Below are 18,608 nucleotides of genomic sequence, written 5' to 3' on the forward strand. Positions count from 1 at the left end.
AGAGTATGCAAACTCCCCGGCTTTTTTACCTCTCAGTTTGCTGATTAGTGTTAAACACACAGTCAGTTAAACTGTCTGCTTTTACATATTTCATTGTTCATGATTAATAGGAAAACGCTGCATATAAGCTCTTGAACCAGTGGGGTAATTTGACTCAACTTCATTCGCCTCATTACTGAACTGTTCCCACAACCCGTGGACTCACTTTCAAGGACTCTTCATCTCATGTTCTCGATACTTATTGCTCGTTAATTATTACTATTATTATTTTGTATTTGCACAGTTTGTTATCTTTGTCCGTCCTCTTAGGTGAGGCCCTTCATTGATTCTATCCTGTTTCTTGTTTTTACTGTGAATGCTCGCAAGAAAATGGGTCTCAGGTTGTGTATGGTGTCATATATGTTCATTTTAATAAATTTATTTTGAACTTTGAACTTAGTTAATTAGTAGATAGACAACATAAATGTCACTACTTCTGATAAACATTGGTTATGCCCCCCGCCCGCCTTCACTACCACCAAAGTTCCGTACAGAACCAACATCAAAGCATCAAAGCTAGTAAGAAAGGTTTCATGGGTTTAAACAAGTTGGCGATACCTGTATTTGATTCCATCACATAATGAACCGTTGGAGCAGCCCATCTTCTGTGACAACTTCGTATCGGAATTAATCCAACGGAATTCTACAAATTTTTATCAGAATAGACAAGTAATCAAGGTTATTCCAAAGTTAAACAACACGAAAGGCGCGGAATAAGTATAAGCACACGTTTAACCCACCTGGCTTCACCTGTCACCTTCCAGCTAGTTCTCCTTCCCTCCCCACCTTTTTATTCTGGCGTCTTCCCCCTTCCTTTCCAGTCCTGAAGAAGGGTCTCGTCCTGAAACGTCGACTGTATATTCATTTCCTGTCTGACCTGCTCAGTTCCTCCAGCATCTTGTGTATATAACCACAAGGTGCACTTATGCTAGGCTAATTAAAACATGCCATTTTAAAAAATAGGCTGACAAAGCCGCCATTATTTTAAACTTTCAAAACGTGGAATGTGAACTTGTAGTTTATAACTGGCGTCACGTTTACTATCTGTCGGATGGTTTTAGACTATTACCCTCCGATTCAAACTTTTTCATGTTTTCGGGCCACACCCTCCGGTCCTTACAGTGTTTCCCTTTGTTGCAGGTCCAGTCAACCTTTCAGTAAATATTACGCGGTTTTTGTCAATATTACCTAACATATAGAACATGTTAAAGCACTTTTTTTCTCTGCGGCATGTACTTCATGTTGTTCATATAGTAAAATAGTTCCGAACAGTTTCATCAGCAACTAAACTTTTCTTTCCCCGCTACATCAAAAAAAAGCAGAAATGACGAAAAACATTTAAAATGATTGATATAATCTCAGCAACGATCTCCCTTTGGTCTTACAGTTCATTCCCGATCTGTGTTCTACCTAGTTAACCGACATAAACGATATTATCATTTTTTAAATTGAGACCAGGATGATTTGAATACAGTTTGAAAAAAATACTAGTAAACACTATTAATCTGAGAGCGGTGGAAGTGCCGAGTATGACTCATTTCCCCAAACCTCCAATTTTTTGCTTCACGTTGCTCTATTTAGCAAGGCGATGACAGAGGTCAGATCTATACACACTCAATCAAAGCACAGTTAAATGAGATTGATTTGCAATTTAGAATGTTTTTTTTAAATTTTAGAGAAACTAGGAAGTCCGGGTTGAGAGGCAATCGCAAAGGAATCTCAAACCAGAGAAATTTTGCAGATGGTGGAAATCCGAGCAACACACACAAAATGCTGGAGGAACTCAGCTGACCAGGCAGCATCTATGGAAAAGAGTACATTTGACTTTCCGGGCCGAGACGAAGGGAACGTCGACTGTACTCGTTTCCATAGATGCTGCCTGGCCTGCTGAATTCCTCCAGCATTTCGGTGAGTCGCAAAGGAATCTCATTGACTGGTTAGAGTGTTTTAACTGGATATTGTGAAGTACAACAATTGTAAATCGCACATTCAACACAAGAAGTTCCTTTAGTATCACGTCCACGTCTGAAGGTGAGGGAAATGGAGAGAGAGAGAAAGACAGAGGAGAGAGATGGGAAAGAGAGGTAGAGAAAGGAAGAGAGAGAGAGAGCGAGGAAAGAAAGAAGCGAGAGGCAGTGAGAAAGAAAGGGAGGAGAGGAAAGAGAGAGAGAGATGCGAGGCGAGAGAGAAAGAGAACGAGTGAGGAGAAAGTGAGATAGTGGAGGAAGGGAGAGAGAGAGAATCTCTCGGAAACGAAATGATATTAATGAATGTGAAGAGGACAGCCGGTCTAGGTGGCAACCCAACCCAGTTAGAAGAAGTTTAAGATCACCTCTGCTGCGACAAACGTCTGTCTTCACAGATACATTGAAAATGATTTTAATCACAAGCATTCACAGAATTTTTGTTGCGGTGGTTAAGATAACATTAGTTTGATTTATGTTTTGCTCAAGTGACAGGTGCAGGTTACCTCGAAATGAAAAGAGATTTAAACTGAAAATTTGTCATCCCCCATCTTTTTAAAATAATTCATCTTCCTTTATTTGTACTTCAGACGTTTTAAAATCTTCTGGAATTTCAAAGTTTTTAAAGAAGTTACCCACAAGGTGGAATAGAGTTAAATCAGATATGAACATTTCATTCCGATGCGTGTTGCACAAGAACCCCGATTATGTCGGAAGCGAGAAGATAAAAGTCTACGGCGTTTCATGGTCTCCAGTAATCTATAGCAGTTTGTAAAGACTGCCGGGTTTCAGCGTGTCTATGGAGAACAAATATCCGATTGTGAATGTGGTTCATGTGTGGCGGTGACAATTCAAACCAACCTCTTCCAGAATGACACCTACACAGCATAACCGTCTCTATTTGTTGGAAATCAATCTGCTGTTATTTCACATTCATGAATCTTGATAAATGGCGTATGTGACAAGTGATCTCTCCAGGATAGTTATGAAATGGCATTGCTGGGTGCGATTTGTAATAACCGGGCACATTTGTACTAGTCAACTTTCTGTTGCTATAATGATGTAGCGTTGGCAATCATTACAAAAATGGCTGCAATTAAAAGTGACCTCTCAAAATAAAAAGTCTACTGCCGATATAATAGTCAGCAAGTTAAAACAGATTCTTTTGTCGGAAATGTTTGAAGTATATGTTAAAACTGCAATGTTAGGCAATTAAAACTAATATTTAAGACCATTAATTACAGTTTTGGAAAATCTCCTCTTCCAGTGTTTGTTTCTAGAATTTGATAGGTGTAGGAAGGCTAAATAGCGTGCCGGAAGTTCGTAACACGGGTCATTAGGACCGGAGAATGACGTCAGATAATTGTGTCAATACACGACGACAAAATTACAGTCAAAAATGATTGCTTATTAAACGAATGTCAGGTTGCTCCTACTCAGATGTAGTTATCTACAGAGAACATATATCATGTTAACACCAGCATCCAATGATAAAGCTAAAATATTTAGCTACATGTAGGAAAGCGTTTAATTTGAATCCATTCTTTGCATTTCATTGGCAATGACCCTTTTTATAACGATGTGCAAAACTCTATTGTTTGCAATGAATGCTCTGTCACCGTTATTTCGAACAAGTGGCGTTGCGCCCTACTATTTGATTATATGTTTATATTCTTTTTCTCTTCGTTAACAGCAATCATTTTGCCTGCCACTTATGCTAAACACAATGTGGTATGGGACCTGATGGCCGATAATGAATAAAAATAAGATGCCTAGATTGTTGTAACACAATGGAAAATGTGAACGAGGAGACGAAAATGACATCCACTACTTTTGATTTTTAACCTCGGAAACACAAACAGTGTCCCATTTAAAAGATGAGTGTTTTAATATCCATCTATTTTCCCAGTATTATTTTCTTTCAGCCACTCTAAACGCCGGAAAAGATGTGTTTGATCGGAATAAGAAACCACAGCTATTAACATTTCAGGATCACATGTATTTTCACTCTTACTACATGCAAAAAGATAACAAACGACAAAATACAGATCAAGTTAGTAGCAAGGGCGTTCATTTGACTCTATTTTAGCTTTAAATACACTCACTGCCGTTCCATTAAACCATTAGTCTATTAATTACCGACGTTAATGAATAATTTACAATAAAATACAATTTCAGATTTTACCTCTTTCAAATTATTATACCATGATAAAAGCTATACATCAGAATATCAGTTGTTTGGTGGCACGTGTTTAAAACAATTTACGTTTTTTTATACAAAAGACCAGACAGGGTACAACCTTCATTCATGACATATCTAACTGAGCTAGTACAAGCAACATGAACATCAAATACTTTGTTCCTTTACGAACTTGACTCTTAAAAAGTGTCTTTTTTTTATTTTGTTGGATGACTTACCCACGCTGCAATTTTAAAAATATTCAGAATTACACCGCACTACTCGGCAAGTCGCATAAGTTGCCTGCGTATGAACTCGCACAGACTGTCATATTTTCAAAAGAACTCTTTACCAGATCTGGTTGTTGTTTTTTAAAGAGGTGTAGTTTGGACCATTTTAAAAACTGATGCAAGAGCAGTCAACTTGCCCCCCAGACTGAACGAGGTTGTGTCAGAGTTTATTTTTACAAAATAATCTAAACTGACTCGGTAGATCTTTGGGAATGGATTATATAGGCATAACATATGTATGCGTACATGTTATATGATCATTATTTTCCATTTTTAAATTTCAGCCCCACACGGGTCAACAGAAATGCAATGCTGTTTCCTGAAGAATACGTCAGTCCATTATTTTTTTGTCCATTGTTTCTATTTTGCCATTCCTGGAATAAGGCTCAAAAGCTGAAGAGCTTAAGTACCGAGCAGACACTTCCTGCAAGTTTCCCGTCAAAGATCCGGTAACAGTTAAGGGTGAGGTGAGCCTTGTAGCTACCGTCCCAATAAGGGACGGTACCGGCATACTGAAAACATTGTGTCCGGGATGGGTGGTGCTCAGTGTCGGTGCTCCTGATATCCCCACAGTGAGTGACGATGTGCCCAGTGTGGTGCCAAGGCCGACTACGGGGCCACGCAGAGTCGATCCTAGACTGTTAGTTGCGCAGGGTAGGATACCGGACAAGCCGGGGGGCGACAGAAGCCTGCCTTGTTCCAGGAGCCGTAACACGCTGCACGTTGCTGCGGTCTCAGAGGCCGTCGACCGAACGTCGGAATCCTTTCCCTGGTCTTTTTTCTGCTTCGTGCGTCGGTTTTGAAACCAGACCTTTACCTGTTTGTTTTGTAACACACAGTAATCGCATAAATATACGACAGCCTTGAATCTACGTTGGTGCATATTCGCCATGCCAGCTTCAACATAGCCCAATGACATACTATGTATATCTTCAATAATATATCTATCTCAGAGCTGACCTAGAATGCGTCCATTTTTTTAAAGGTACAATATTAGATTAAATATTAAGTGTGCTTACACGGAAATAAATAGTTTTATTATCAACATGGAACACAAAACATGACGGGATTATCTTCGACATTATTTATGATGATTTGTTGACATTCAATGCACCTTACATAACCAAAGATACATGTATGCATTTCCGAATTGTATCAAGTTATTTTTGGAAACTGTGCGGTTGACAGACTGGGTTAACCCATTGAAGACATTGTGTTTCTTAACGCTGTCTGATTCTTACCTTCTGTAAATAATGACAAATGTTCGAAAAGATGCCGTTGCCCCTTATGAGTGAAACAAACAATGTAGGAATAACGGTTTAATTCACTACTGAAATAGAACACGAAGCTTCTGAGGATATGTAGGCCTTGCTGGCTCCGTGAACTGCTAAATATATTTGATTAAAGTTCCTGGCTAATAATAATATTAATGACCTAATAACGTTAAAGTAAAGCAATTCTTTCTTTAAAAATGTGTTTGAAACACCAGTTCAAAAGTAACATTAGAAATAATTACGCGGACAATAAAATAGTTTTCCACAGAAATTATATTGTTCTAATATTAATTTAAAAGGTACCCCATGGCCATCTTTGAACATTATTGACCAATTGAATAACTGCTAAATTGCCTTTATTATTTAGATTCTAATTTGTGCAGAATTTTCGGAGGAATAATGAACTGTTTTCACCAACCATGTAAAATGTATTATAACATATCAAAAAAGGCGTTCTTCAAAAAGCCAGTGTAGGGTGATACTTGGCAGCCTTAAAAACCCCTGTTATGGCCGTGATACTTCTATTTAAGCATTGTCTTGGCCATAGCCAAAATAGGAGTGTATTAAAAAATAATCTACGCCAGAGTTTAATATTTTAAAATGTCAGCACATGGACTTTCTTTAAAAAAAGTCAGTTTATTGATAGATATCGAATCTGAGCATTTCGAAACGTATAAATCTCATGCTATAGCACAGAACACCAATAGGACAGAATTTTACAATGAAGTTTACAAATGACAGGCCATGTCTACCTGTGTTTCCGACAAGTTGAGCTGTCGAGCCAGTTCCGTTCGTTCCCGTCCAACAACGTACTGACAGCGTTGAAACTCCATTTCTAAACGATATAGCTGCTCCGCTGTGAAAGACGTTCGAGTGCGCTTGGGTCGGTCAAGATCGAGCCCTTTGGGTAGAATTATTTCTCGTATAGATCCCTTTGCATCTACATGATGGAATTACAGTTGTCAATTATTTTTTCCAGTCAAAGTAACAACAACTCAACAAAATACAAAAGGAGTTCTTGTAAATAGTATGCCTTTCCGAAACAGTTGCACCACTCTAAACCATGAATTTGGTTTGCGTTATTTCCATTCACAAAATTCTAAATATATTTCTGCCATGGACGGTCACCAACCCGGCTGCGAAAGGGGGAGGGTTGGGCATGGGGCTAACAATCCTGTAAAACGCACGACAAGCAGAAACTCTAGAGAGCCCTTCCCTGGCAGAGGAAAGATCTTCGAAGATGGGCTACACCTGGGGTACAGCTTGAGAGATTGATTGGCCCAGGCCAGAGGACCCCGGCGAGCTGCTGTCGGCGGACTATGCCCCAGCAGGGGCAATGGGCTTAACGAGAAGACATTCGAAACCAATATCATGCGTTTGTTTCTCAGATTATCTATTGTACTTTTGTATGGGGTTAGAATTTATGTTGGTACTCTTCTTCAAATGAAACGCGAACATTTACTTGTTCTTGACCACGCATGTTCAAAGACAACCGAGAAACACCAATCAAAGGTTTTGGCTGTAAAGATTTTCAGTAGCACATGTATTAGAAATCTCTATATTCTCGTCGACATCAGCTAGTGCTTATTGTAAAAAAAAAACTTGCCAGGGTTATATTTCTGTACAAATTCAAGCGAGTTGTTAAAAAGAAGATGGCGCAAAGGAAACGTCCTTAAGAGTAAATACAAAATTATTCTACTAGACATACAAATTTAGTACCGGAAAAGTGTCATTTGGTCAGAGAATTGAAACCGCCATCATTTATTCTCAAATATTAAAGTTTTACTTATGAGGCCATGAGAAAATGTCGACTGTTTATTCATTTCCATAGATACTGCCTGGCCTGCCGAGTTCAACCAGCATTTTGTGTGTGTTGCTCTAGATTTCCAGCATCTACAGAATCGCTTGATTATGAATAAATTGAGAATTTTTTTTACTAGTTTGGTTAATTGAATGTGACTTTTACCTTAAAACAAATGATACATTTACAAATAAGTATGTCACATTGCAATAATCTTAATGTTGGAGGAAAAATATCCCACAAAAGTTTAGTTTGCACAAATCAAAAGGCAAATTAAAAAGACATCCAAGACGCACAGAACGAATCGTAACTAGAAAATAAAGGTAGTCCAATATGCTATATACTGAAACCACCAGAAGCAGAAAAGTGCAAGTTTGCACTCAGGCAGACTGGGCATTGCCTCGAAAGCAATTCAACCTGACGCGCGTCCAGGGGCCAAACTGTCACTGAGGGATTAACAGTTGTTTATGCCCAGCATCGCATCGCGTTACTGATTCAATACTTCTTCAGAATTAGGACAGAAGTTTATCATTTAACGGCAAGGACATGATACATAAAATGAAAATACGCTCCTGTTTGGTTCCTCTGTCGTGTCATTTTAATTTCAAGCACCGGTTTATGTGCTTCTTAGTAACTAGTTAAAAAATGTACATTAACAAATAAGCAAACTTCAAGCAATCTTGATATTATCAATAAATTCACTTAGTTTTAAAAATAGACGTTTTAAAGCAGTAGTTAACTGGACGAACAGTTCCCAAACGCAACCATTAGAGCAGTTCTTCATTTTCAGGATGGTAAGTAATTCGTATTGTTCAATTTAAGTTATTTATTTTTGACAAAACAATTTCCTCTAATGAATCTAATTGAGTGTGTCCGTGAAAATATCACTCTGCATGCAAATATGTATATATACGTATATGCACGTGCATTATGATTCCTAAACAGACGCTGCCTCAGTAGTAAATTAGATCACAAAAATACATCCTGTCGTCCCTCGGTTGTGTTAAATTTAATCTGATCTGTGCAAATGGGCGTTTCTTAAAAAAAAAATTGGCCCTGGCACTGTAGGTCTTACAATATATTTTTATGAATGAATTCCATGTCATAATACTATGCTTGCAGTTTAATAAACATTAATTGGCATGAGTTATATAACATTATAAGATCAGGTTGTTCCTAAACTGAAATAATCGAGAACATTCATGTGTTTTCCAGAAAGTCATTTAATGCAGGTTTGGATTTAATCGCCCCCATTCATAAACCGATTGCAAATACTTGATGTGCGTATATAGTAAATAAGACTGATTTAAAGCGCCGTTGAGGTAATGATATCAGTAAAATCGATTACATCCCGCGTTTCGTCTGTCAATTGCGTGACTCTTTAGGAAGGGAAACACGTTTAATCTCTCTCCCTTTAATAGCCAGACACTCTGGCAGTTTACTTCCCTATGACTCAACTTAAGCTTTTTTCAATAGTTCTGTAAAATTAATATTTCAACCTACAGAATGCGCAGGCAAACAAAAACAAGATAATTAAGAGACTTCAGCCTGCGAGTACCAGGAATAAATCCGGAAAAGAGGCCGGAAAAAGACAAAGAATCAAACAAATAAACGCTTCAGAGAACGAAGCTAACAGACTTTCTGTGTTTTAATAGTCGATGAGATTCGGCCATAAGCGACCTTAAAGGCGTAAATATAAACATTAGTAAGTGAATGTTTGTGGCAAAACGGCCTATTTAAAGAGGAAACACGGCAGATCATGTTTGCTTGGAGCCTATTTTTAAAAAAATATACTCGGCTAGGTGGTCTAAAATGTAAGATAATATCGTAGATAGGACACTCAAGCTGGGTCAAGCCAGTGGGACAAATCAGTTGAAAACTCAACAACAGAAGGGGGGAAAGATGGATAGATAGAGAGAGAGAGAGGGAGAGGGGGAGAGAGAGAGAGAGAGAGAGAGAGAGAGAGAGAGAGAGAGAGAGAGAGAGAGAGAGAGAGAGAGAGAGAGAGAGAGAGAGAACGCTCACCTCTTACAAGAATTCGTCTACAATAGTCCGGGTCAGTAGTACTAGATTTTGTTTTACTGCAGTCATCGGAGATTGCAGAAGCTGAGAAAGTCTCCTGCTGGTCCTCCATCAAAGAATTCCGGAGGCTTCCGTGAGAATCCCCTGAACTCGAGCTGCTTTCTCTGCCTTCCCGGATTCCATTCTTTAAACCTCTGCTCGACTCCGCTTCCATTATTGGTTCTCGATTGCACCTGACTTCCATTGAGGACGGCTAATATAATGTAATACAGGGAAAAATAAGAAATTGCAAGGCACGGTAATTTTGTTTCGGTATTGCATAAAATATTGTCCCGGCAGTTGGATTCTCTTTAAAGTTCGTTTTATCGGTGAAGAATGCTCGATTGAAATTCCGCTTTCTCCGTTGGCCTTTTTTTATGGTTGTCCAGCTTGAAGTACCAAATGATCAACACAACGCGACATAGTGCTTTAATCTGCAGCCTTCCAGATTTACTGTTGTGAGAGAGAGAGATCTGCAAATACCAGACACATAGTACGCACACTTGCCGTTTCAATTGATTCTGGGTAATTTTACGGCCCGGCATTTACGTTACCCCATGCATACGCGGACTTGTTTGGATAATATATCAGGTCTTAATAGATGGTTTCTATGCTTGTCTTCAATCAGGCTGCTAAATACTGTAAACCGATTGGCCTCAAATGCGGAAAAATACACTTGTCAGAGAGTTAAGAGTTTCAAGAAAGTTCTGAGCAATTTGATGGTATAATATTAGCGCCGCAAGCAGCCATCTCTAAAGCTCGAGTTCCTTTGAGCCTCTGTCCCTTGAACTGAACGTTCAGACCAGTGAGACCGAGTCACCTTTAGCAACTACCCAGAGAGTGGAAAAAAATCTATTCAAAATATATCCACAGGAAACAGCTAGTCCGGAAAATGCTCACTAAAGATTCACTAAATGAAAAGTTTCACCCCAGTTATTTCATTGTCAGTGCAACAATATATTTGGTACCTCGAATGGACAATAATCCAATAAGACCATTGATTAGCCGACAATGAATCAATTCAAGTGAATAGATGGCTGCTTGGAGCACGCTCCCGTCCCCCTTGTCACCTCGCGGGGCAGAAGCCCTCTTCACGCTGCTCTTGGCATTCATTCTTTTGTGGGAAATGGGGAAAAGAGTGAAAGATGGCAATTATCTAATTGGACTATTAACAAACAATTCTCCGAGTGTGGCTTGCGTGGTCGTGTTTCGTAGGGCGGGGTGAAAGGCCACATGTCGGACATAACCCATTCACAGGAGCCCAGACCGTTTTAGGAGGTCTGTCGATCCGCAATTCCCGCAATGGAAGCGCCGAACAGCAATATTAAGAATGCCGGCAATCTCCATGGCGCTGGTTCCTAAAAAGAAATCCATGTCGGATATCTGTTAAAAAAAACAAAGATCAACACTTCATTGCCCCCCCCCCCCCCAGCAACCATTGCTTATTCCAGTAGCTATCTTCGTGCATTGAGGGTTTATCCCTGTTTATCTTCAGTTTGAACAGACACCAATCTGTTGTGGGCTCGTTTATCACTTTAATGAGACACGGTGCTTACGCAAAGGCAACACAATGACCTTTAAAAAGAACATTTCCCTCTCTTATGCATCCCACATAAAATAAATTTCATTAGGATCTCCTAGTTCTCGAGGTTAAAGCCGTGAATAAAATAGGACACTGTGGAAGGAAGTCCTTCCTGGTCACCTGTTTGGGAATGGACAATTACATAAATATTTCAAAATAAGATTCCCATTTCTGAATTTAAGTGCAGTGTCTCAGTTACTGATAATGTTTGCAGTCAGCTGGAGATTTACGAAGGTTGTTGAAAAGAGGCGCGGGAGCAACACTTTTTTTTTGCAATAACCAAAGCATCTCAGAAGTTCCTCGCACGCCGCTGTCTACAACTTTTATCCCCAAAAGTACTGTATGCAACGCTGGTGTTTATCAAGTTTCAGTCCAACTTACTAATTAATATTCAAACTTTCCCGCCGGAGGTAAAACTTCCTCCTGAAAAAGTATACCAGAAATATTTTATTGGATCACGTTGTTACTACATCCCACAACACACACACACACACACACACACACACACCACACACACACACACACACACACACACACACACACACACACACACACACACACAATGCTGGAGGAACTCAGCGAGTCAGCATCTATGGAAATTAATAAACCGTCGACGTGTATTCGTTTCCGTCTCGATGAAGGGTCTCGGCCTGAAACGTCGACTGTTCATTCATTTCCATGGATGCAGCCTGACCTACTGAGTTTCTGCAGCATTTTGTGTGTGTTGCTTTGGATTTCCAGCATCGGCAGAATATCTTGTGTTTATTACATGCCGTAGTAAAATTATGGACTAAATTGACATTGGCTTCAATCTCACAGGGGTACAGAATGGACCCATCACCTGCAATTACTGGTTACCGAATCGCTGACAACACCAGCTTCTCATTCATTTACCTACAAACTTACCCCTGTTTCATATCACAAGTTGAAAGTATTGAATGTTACATTTCATTTCAACTAACAGAAATGACTTTAAGGTAAAAACAAAATTTAGGGAGCGCAAGCCTCAGTCAGGAACGACAAGCAGTACGGAAGTCAATGAAAGAGAAACGGCCGCGTGGAGGGTTCAGGGTGGATCTGCAAGATTTAGTGTGCAATTTGGCGGGTTTGCCAATCTAAATCTGACATTTGCCAAATAATGTGTAAGCCAATAGATAGAATGCGCGGTTGTAAATATCCCTATGCAGCAATGCACTCTGGTGCGTATGTTGTTTGTCCGATGGCCAAAATTCACTGTTAGAACTAATTCTACTATAAAGAATAAATTGGCAGACTGCGCAGTAAACGTAATATTATCCGTATAACAAAGAATGAATCACTAACCCTGTGGAGGCTTGAATTGTCAGTGTCTCGCTCGTACAATTGTTAAATAAGCCGCAGTTTTTCAGTCCAAGTACGGTGTTCAAAAGTTTGGGAACTTTTTGGTCCCTTCATCTGCAGTGCCTGCTGTCAGTCTATTAAGTGCCACTTGTGCACGAACCTTGCTCTCAAGTGAGCGCAATAATTACTTTGCATTAAGCACATTTCCTTTGTCACGGCACAGACCTGAACTGATTTATGAAAAGTGAAACACAATCTGACGATTCTTGTGCGCAATTCAGCCAATCTGACAAACAAGAAATTTCAATGGTACAAATACGAAAGTGTCTATTTGTTTATTTCTTTCCCTTTCAATGGACGGCGGGACTGCGGTAATGGGAACGATTTTGTCACCCACACACTGGATAAAAAACGCTGACAAAGTAATTCCCTTCTGGTAACGTCGAAACACCTTCTGCAGTTTGCGCAGTGGGGACTCTAACTTAATGCATTGATTTGTGAAGGAGTTAAGATGTTTGGGACGGGGAAGAATTGCTCTTATATTCTGAGCATTTAATTTTGCGCTAATCTCTACGTTAGTTCTCTTCGTTTCTTTCCCCTCTGTATTCGTGTGGACTGTTGATAACTTTATATAAAGGAGTATACGATGATAGTTTGGTTGTGTCTCTTTCTGGAAACGCCACCAAGGTTTTAAAGAATAAAGAACAGTATTATTACCAATCACTCGCTGCTAAAAATTAATATAGACATTGTCTATTTGCTGTTATGGATGCACAAAAATTATAAATAGAAATGGAACTGATCTGGAACAAGGTCAACAATTGAAAGGGAACAGTGTTAAATATTTATATGTTTCCCCTTAAAATAGCCAATGCAAAATCCAGGCCGATGAAACTTTTTAAATATACTGATATTATTTTTATTCACAGATCTGTTAGAATTTGAGAGCAAACCACAGTATTATTTGTGTTGAATCCCAACGTACAAATAACTGAAAATAATGTGTCTTTTGTACGATATCTCAACAACGGGTTCTAGCTTATCTATCAGTTATCCGTGAATCTATTGTCCGCCATTGCACTGCCTTTAATCAAAGGCACATCAATTTTCTGGTAAATATTCTTAAAAATTGCCGATTGAAAACAAAGTACAATTCCAGTCCGAAACAAAAACTGACTTTTTATTCTCGAAGAAAGTTATTGTCTGAACTTCTATGATTCTGACAAATTTCTTCTTAACATCCAATGCTGAGAAAAATTCTGATTCTGTCGTAAAACAGCAGCGACATCGAGTGGCCAATATCGGTAACTCGCACGGTATTTAAACAGCAGCCAAAATACACAGCGATGGAATCAATGGCAGGAGCCCCGCGGCAGTACTCCATGTCTAGTCACAATTTCAATATAGTTAAGTAGGAAAGCCAATCAGATATAATATCTAGAGTTATTAATATCATTCTGTTGAGGAAATAGGTTTAATCTATAAAAATTACCTAAACGTATCCTAGTTATCTTGTTCAAGCTAATAAAAGAGACGATTATCTTTTTATATATCATTGTAATAAAAGTTCAAAGTAAATTTATTATCAAAGTACATATATCTCACCATATTCAACCCAGTGAAATTCTTTTTCTTGTAGATATACACAATAAATCTATAGAATAATAACCGCAAGAGAATCAATGAAAGACCACAACAACTCGGGCAGACAACCAGAGTGCAAAAAACAACAAACAGTGCAAATACAAAAAGAATAAATAATAAAATAACTAACAACTCATGGTTAATAGAAGCTCTTCACATATATATATATATATATATATAATACACCCAATACTTGTGAAATTCCTGCAACATCTAATGAAGCACTGGAATACTGTAATCACCCTATCTATTAGCAACCAAAAAAGAACAACCACCATTATCAAAATAAACCAAGGCATCTTCCAAGGCAACGCTCTAAGCCCACATAGTTCTGTCTAGCTTTAAACCCACTCTCTAATTTACTGAAATGGACAAAAATTAGGATCAAATCAGAAACACCTTTTATACATGGATGATTTGAAATTACTTCCTCCATCACTTAAACTAAAGCAATTAATTCAAACAGTAGAACTATTTTCTAAAGATATAACCATGAACTTTGGACTGGATAAATGCACAATATTAAACATAAAGTAGGAGCAATAGAGCGAATAGAATACAAAACAGAGCAGCAGGATACAATACAACAGATGGATGAATATGAAACATGTTGGGATATGAAATATGAAACAATCTGAGATATCAAGAAGGAAAGAAAATAGAACATAGAGTGAAAAAGGATAAGCCTTTGACAGAATTTACTTCGAGCCTTAAGAAAATCTGTCAAACAGAGCTCAACTGTGAAAATAGAACAAAGGCAGTAAACACTTTTGCTCTACCTATATTAATGTATTCTTTTGGCATAATATCTTAGTCTGAAACTGATCTGGGAAATTTACAAAGAAAAATAAGAACCTTAAATGACAAATTTCAGAAAATGCGCTTGGATTAACACTACCAAGGACAGAAGGGGGAAGAGGAATAACAGACACAACAGTCAGATAAAACTTCTAAGGATATGCTTTCATCAATGAAAACAGGAATCAGCACTCCACACAAGCATATACAATTCTGATAAGAAGGATACAGCACTAAACTTAAATGAGAGCAGACCCAGAAAAATGAAGATATTATCACTATTGATGAAAAAGTTAGCCAGTGGAAGAGCATGACTCTCCATGGAAGACATCCCCAGGATCTGAGAAGACTAGATGTCGACAAGAAAGCGTGAAACACCTGGCTCAGAGTTGGGGACCTCTTCCCAGAGCATTCCTTATGGCAATATAGGACCAGGTGGTTAACACAAAAATGATCAAAAATACAAAATAAAAGACCAATAAATTCAAGATGACAAACATAGAAAATGCTGAGAAAAGTCAGAAACAATCCAACACATTGCAGGAGCCTATAGCAGGTTAACACTATCTGATTACTTACACAAGTGGCAAACATTATTTATCAAAGTCTTGCTTTAAGATACAAATTCATAAATGAAATCACACCTTACTATAAATACAAGCCTGATCTAGTTTTCGAATCAGAGTCCCACAAATTATATTATGACTGATCAGTTATTACAGATAGGAGAATCCGTAACGACCATCCAGATATAATAATACAGGGTAAACAAACAAAAACAACTTACTAAATAGATATAGCCATTCCAAACACACATAACTTATAGAAATTAGTAAGTGAAACATGCCAGAAATAGGCTGAATTAAAAGAAGAAATTGAAAGACTATGGAACATGAACAGGGTATACATTGTCCCAATAGTAACATCTACAACTGGTGTTGTCACAAAGGCACTACACAACAGCATTATAAACAATTAGGGCTACACAGCAATATCCATGCAAATCTTCAGAAAGCCACAGTACTAAACACCCCTAGGGTAGTCCTAAAGTTCCCGGCAATTGCGAAATGAGCGTGCTTGGCTATGCCTGTACCTCAGGTGTTACTAGTTTAAGCTGAGAACAAGATAAACAACAACAATGAAGAGTCCTTGAAAGTGAGTCCATAGCTCAGTGATGGGGTAAGTGAAGTTGAATGAAGTTATCCCCACCGGTTCAAGAGCCTGATGGTGAGGGGTAATAACTGAACCCGAACCTGGCAGTGTGAGCTCTGAGGCTCCTTACCTTCTTCCTGATAGCAGCAGTGAGAAAAGAGCATGTCCTGAGTGGTGGGGGTTCCTGATGATGGATCCTCTTTTCCTGCAACAATATTTCATGGTATGGGGAGAAACACATGAAATAGGGGCAAAATTATATGAAAGTGACAAAGTTTATCTTTGCCTTAGTTTTCTATTGTTTCTTAAAATTTCTTTGAATCATCCGGGCATTTCATCCTATTTACTTTAATTGGTGAAATATAAGGTAAGCAATATAATGGGAAAAAAAATATATAGATAGATAGATAGATAGATACTTTATTCATCCCCATGGGGAAATTCAACTTTTTTTCCAATGTCCCATACACTTGTTGTAGCAAAACTAATTACATACAATACTTAACTCAGTAAAAAATATGATATGCATCTAAATCACTATCTCAAAAAGCATTAATAATAGCTTTTAAAAAGTTCTTAAGTCCTGGCGGTTGAATTGTAAAGCCTAATGGCATTGGGGAGTATTGACCTCTTCATCCTGTCTGAGGAGCATTGCATCGACAGTAACCTGTCGCTGAAACTGCTTCTCTGTCTCTGGATGGTGCTATGTAGAGGATGTTCAGAGTTTTCCATAATTGACCGTAGCCTACTCAGCGCCCTTCGCTCAGCTACCGATGTTAAACTCTCCAGTACTTTGCCCACGACAGAGCCCGCCTTCCTTACCAGCTTATTAAGACGTGAGGCGTCCCTCTTCTTAATGCTTCCTCCCCAACACGCCACCACAAAGAAGAGGGCGCTCTCCACAACTGACCTATAGAACATCTTCAGCATCTCACTACAAACATTGAATGACGCCAACCTTCTAAGGAAGTACAGTCGACTCTGTGCCTTCCTGCACAAGGCATCTGTGTTGGCAGTCCAGTCTAGCTTCTCGTCTAACTGTACTCCCAGATACTTGTAGGTCTTAACCTGCTCCACACATTCTCCATTAATGATCACTGGCTCCATATGAGGCCTAGATCTCCTAAAGTCCACCACCATCTCCTTGGTCTTGGTGATATTGAGACGCAGGTAGTTTGAGTTGCACCATATCACAAAGTCCTGTATCAGTTTCCTATACTCCTCCTCCTGTCCATTCCTGACACACCCCACTATGGCCGTGTCATCAGCGAACTTCTGCACATGGCAGGACTCCGAGTTATATTGGAAGTCTGATGTGTACAGGGTGAAAACATAGGAAAATGTTATTAATTGTCACTGATATACAAGTCATTTTCTTACATGGGGGGAGAGTTGATGCTTTGCTGCAGCTTGTACGTGGAAGGTGGGGGCTTTGGGTTTCAAAGTTTTCTCTGTCATTCATTCTTTGGGTTTTTTCTCTCTGTTTCCTGGATGTCTGTGAAGAGTAAGAATTTCCGATTCTATACTGTACACTTTCTCTGATATTATATTGAACCATTGAACCATTGAACATAAATGATGTCCATTCTGAAGCTAGCTTCTTGCCGGTAGTTTATATGTACAGTACATGGAGTCCAGATTTGAACAAGACTACATTATGTTTTACCATAATATAATTTCATTGTATTTGAAACACATTAGAGGTACTTATCAGAAGCTCAGTTTGTGCAGGGCCCTTAGCATTGTCAATTATCCCTTCCATCCAACTAACAAACTCTTTGACCCCCTACCGTCAGACAGCAGGTACCAGGAAGTACCATAGTGTTAGAACAAGAACTGTTAGGATGGGAAATAGCTTCTTCCCACAGTCTCTAAGCTACTGAACTCCCTGCTACCATATAAGAGTCTCATCACACAGTTTCAACACGTATGAAGCATCAGTGGCGTTACACTATTCACTGTTTAACTTCTATTGTTTATGAACTTTATTATTTGTGGTAATAATACGATATGTTATGTGTGTGAGTTATATGTACTGTGTTGTGTCCCCTGGTCTAGAGGAACATTGTTTCCTTTGGCAGTATACATAAGTGTAGTAGAATGACAATGAACAAACTTGAACCTAAGTGAGTTGTGGTAATGGATCTTGTAGCTGGTGTTCACTTTGTATAGTGGGAATATTATTTCAGTTCCTTAATTATAATTCCATTGTATTTGAAAGTTTCTAGATTTGAAGGTTTTGATGCAGAGGGGAATGTAATGGAACACCAGAATGTTGGATTAGAGCACAGACTGAATAAGCTGACCCTATTTCCATTGACAGATAATATTTTTAAAATTCTATAAATATTTTTGTGTTGGTATCCATACATTAGGCACTGGAGGCACTCTCCAGGTCGTGGTCTTCGAAAGTTAAAGCAAGTTTGTGCACAAGTCAAAATACCAAATTATGTTCAAGTGGAAGGTCAGGTTTAATTATCATTCACCCATATGTGGATATCAAT

At 38.7% G+C, this 18,608-nt stretch overlaps 1 protein-coding gene across 5 annotated transcripts; it reads right to left on the bottom strand.

Moving 5' to 3' along the window:
- Positions 1-3,981: 3,981 nt before the first annotated feature.
- Positions 3,982-12,676, bottom strand: vax1 (ventral anterior homeobox 1). Of its 5 annotated transcripts, none has more exons than XM_073027843.1 (4): positions 12,514-12,676; positions 9,573-9,822; positions 6,499-6,686; positions 3,982-5,289 (listed from the first exon to the last, which is right to left on the bottom strand). In XM_073027843.1, the coding sequence occupies exons 2-4, from the start codon at positions 9,811-9,813 to the stop codon at positions 4,804-4,806; spliced, it is 915 nt and encodes a 304-aa protein (XP_072883944.1). In that variant the 5' UTR covers positions 9,814-9,822; positions 12,514-12,676; the 3' UTR covers positions 3,982-4,803. The 5 variants fall into 5 exon arrangements, with proteins under 5 accessions (XP_072883944.1, XP_072883943.1, XP_072883945.1 ...); XM_073027842.1 differs by having other exon boundaries at positions 9,573-10,061; XM_073027844.1 differs by lacking the exon at positions 9,573-9,822 and adding an exon at positions 10,577-10,966.
- Positions 12,677-18,608: the final 5,932 nt, after the last annotated feature.

The sequence above is a fragment of the Hemitrygon akajei genome, chromosome 23 (genome assembly GCF_048418815.1).
Source record: "Hemitrygon akajei chromosome 23, sHemAka1.3, whole genome shotgun sequence".
Classification (NCBI taxonomy): Eukaryota; Metazoa; Chordata; class Chondrichthyes; order Myliobatiformes; family Dasyatidae; genus Hemitrygon; species Hemitrygon akajei.

Bases quoted from the DNA above. Each gene is read 5' to 3' on its own strand.
- vax1 (XM_073027840.1), bottom strand. From the start codon at position 10,606: ATGGTCTTATTGGATTATTGTCCATTCGAG. The intron at 9,823-10,576 runs GTACCAAATATA...ACATTATATTAG, and splicing joins TGGATTATTGTCCATTCGAG to CCGTCCTCAATGGAAGTCAG. The intron at 5,290-6,498 runs GTAGACATGGCC...CAAAACAAACAG, and splicing joins TCAACTTGTCGGAAACACAG to GTAAAGGTCTGGTTTCAAAA.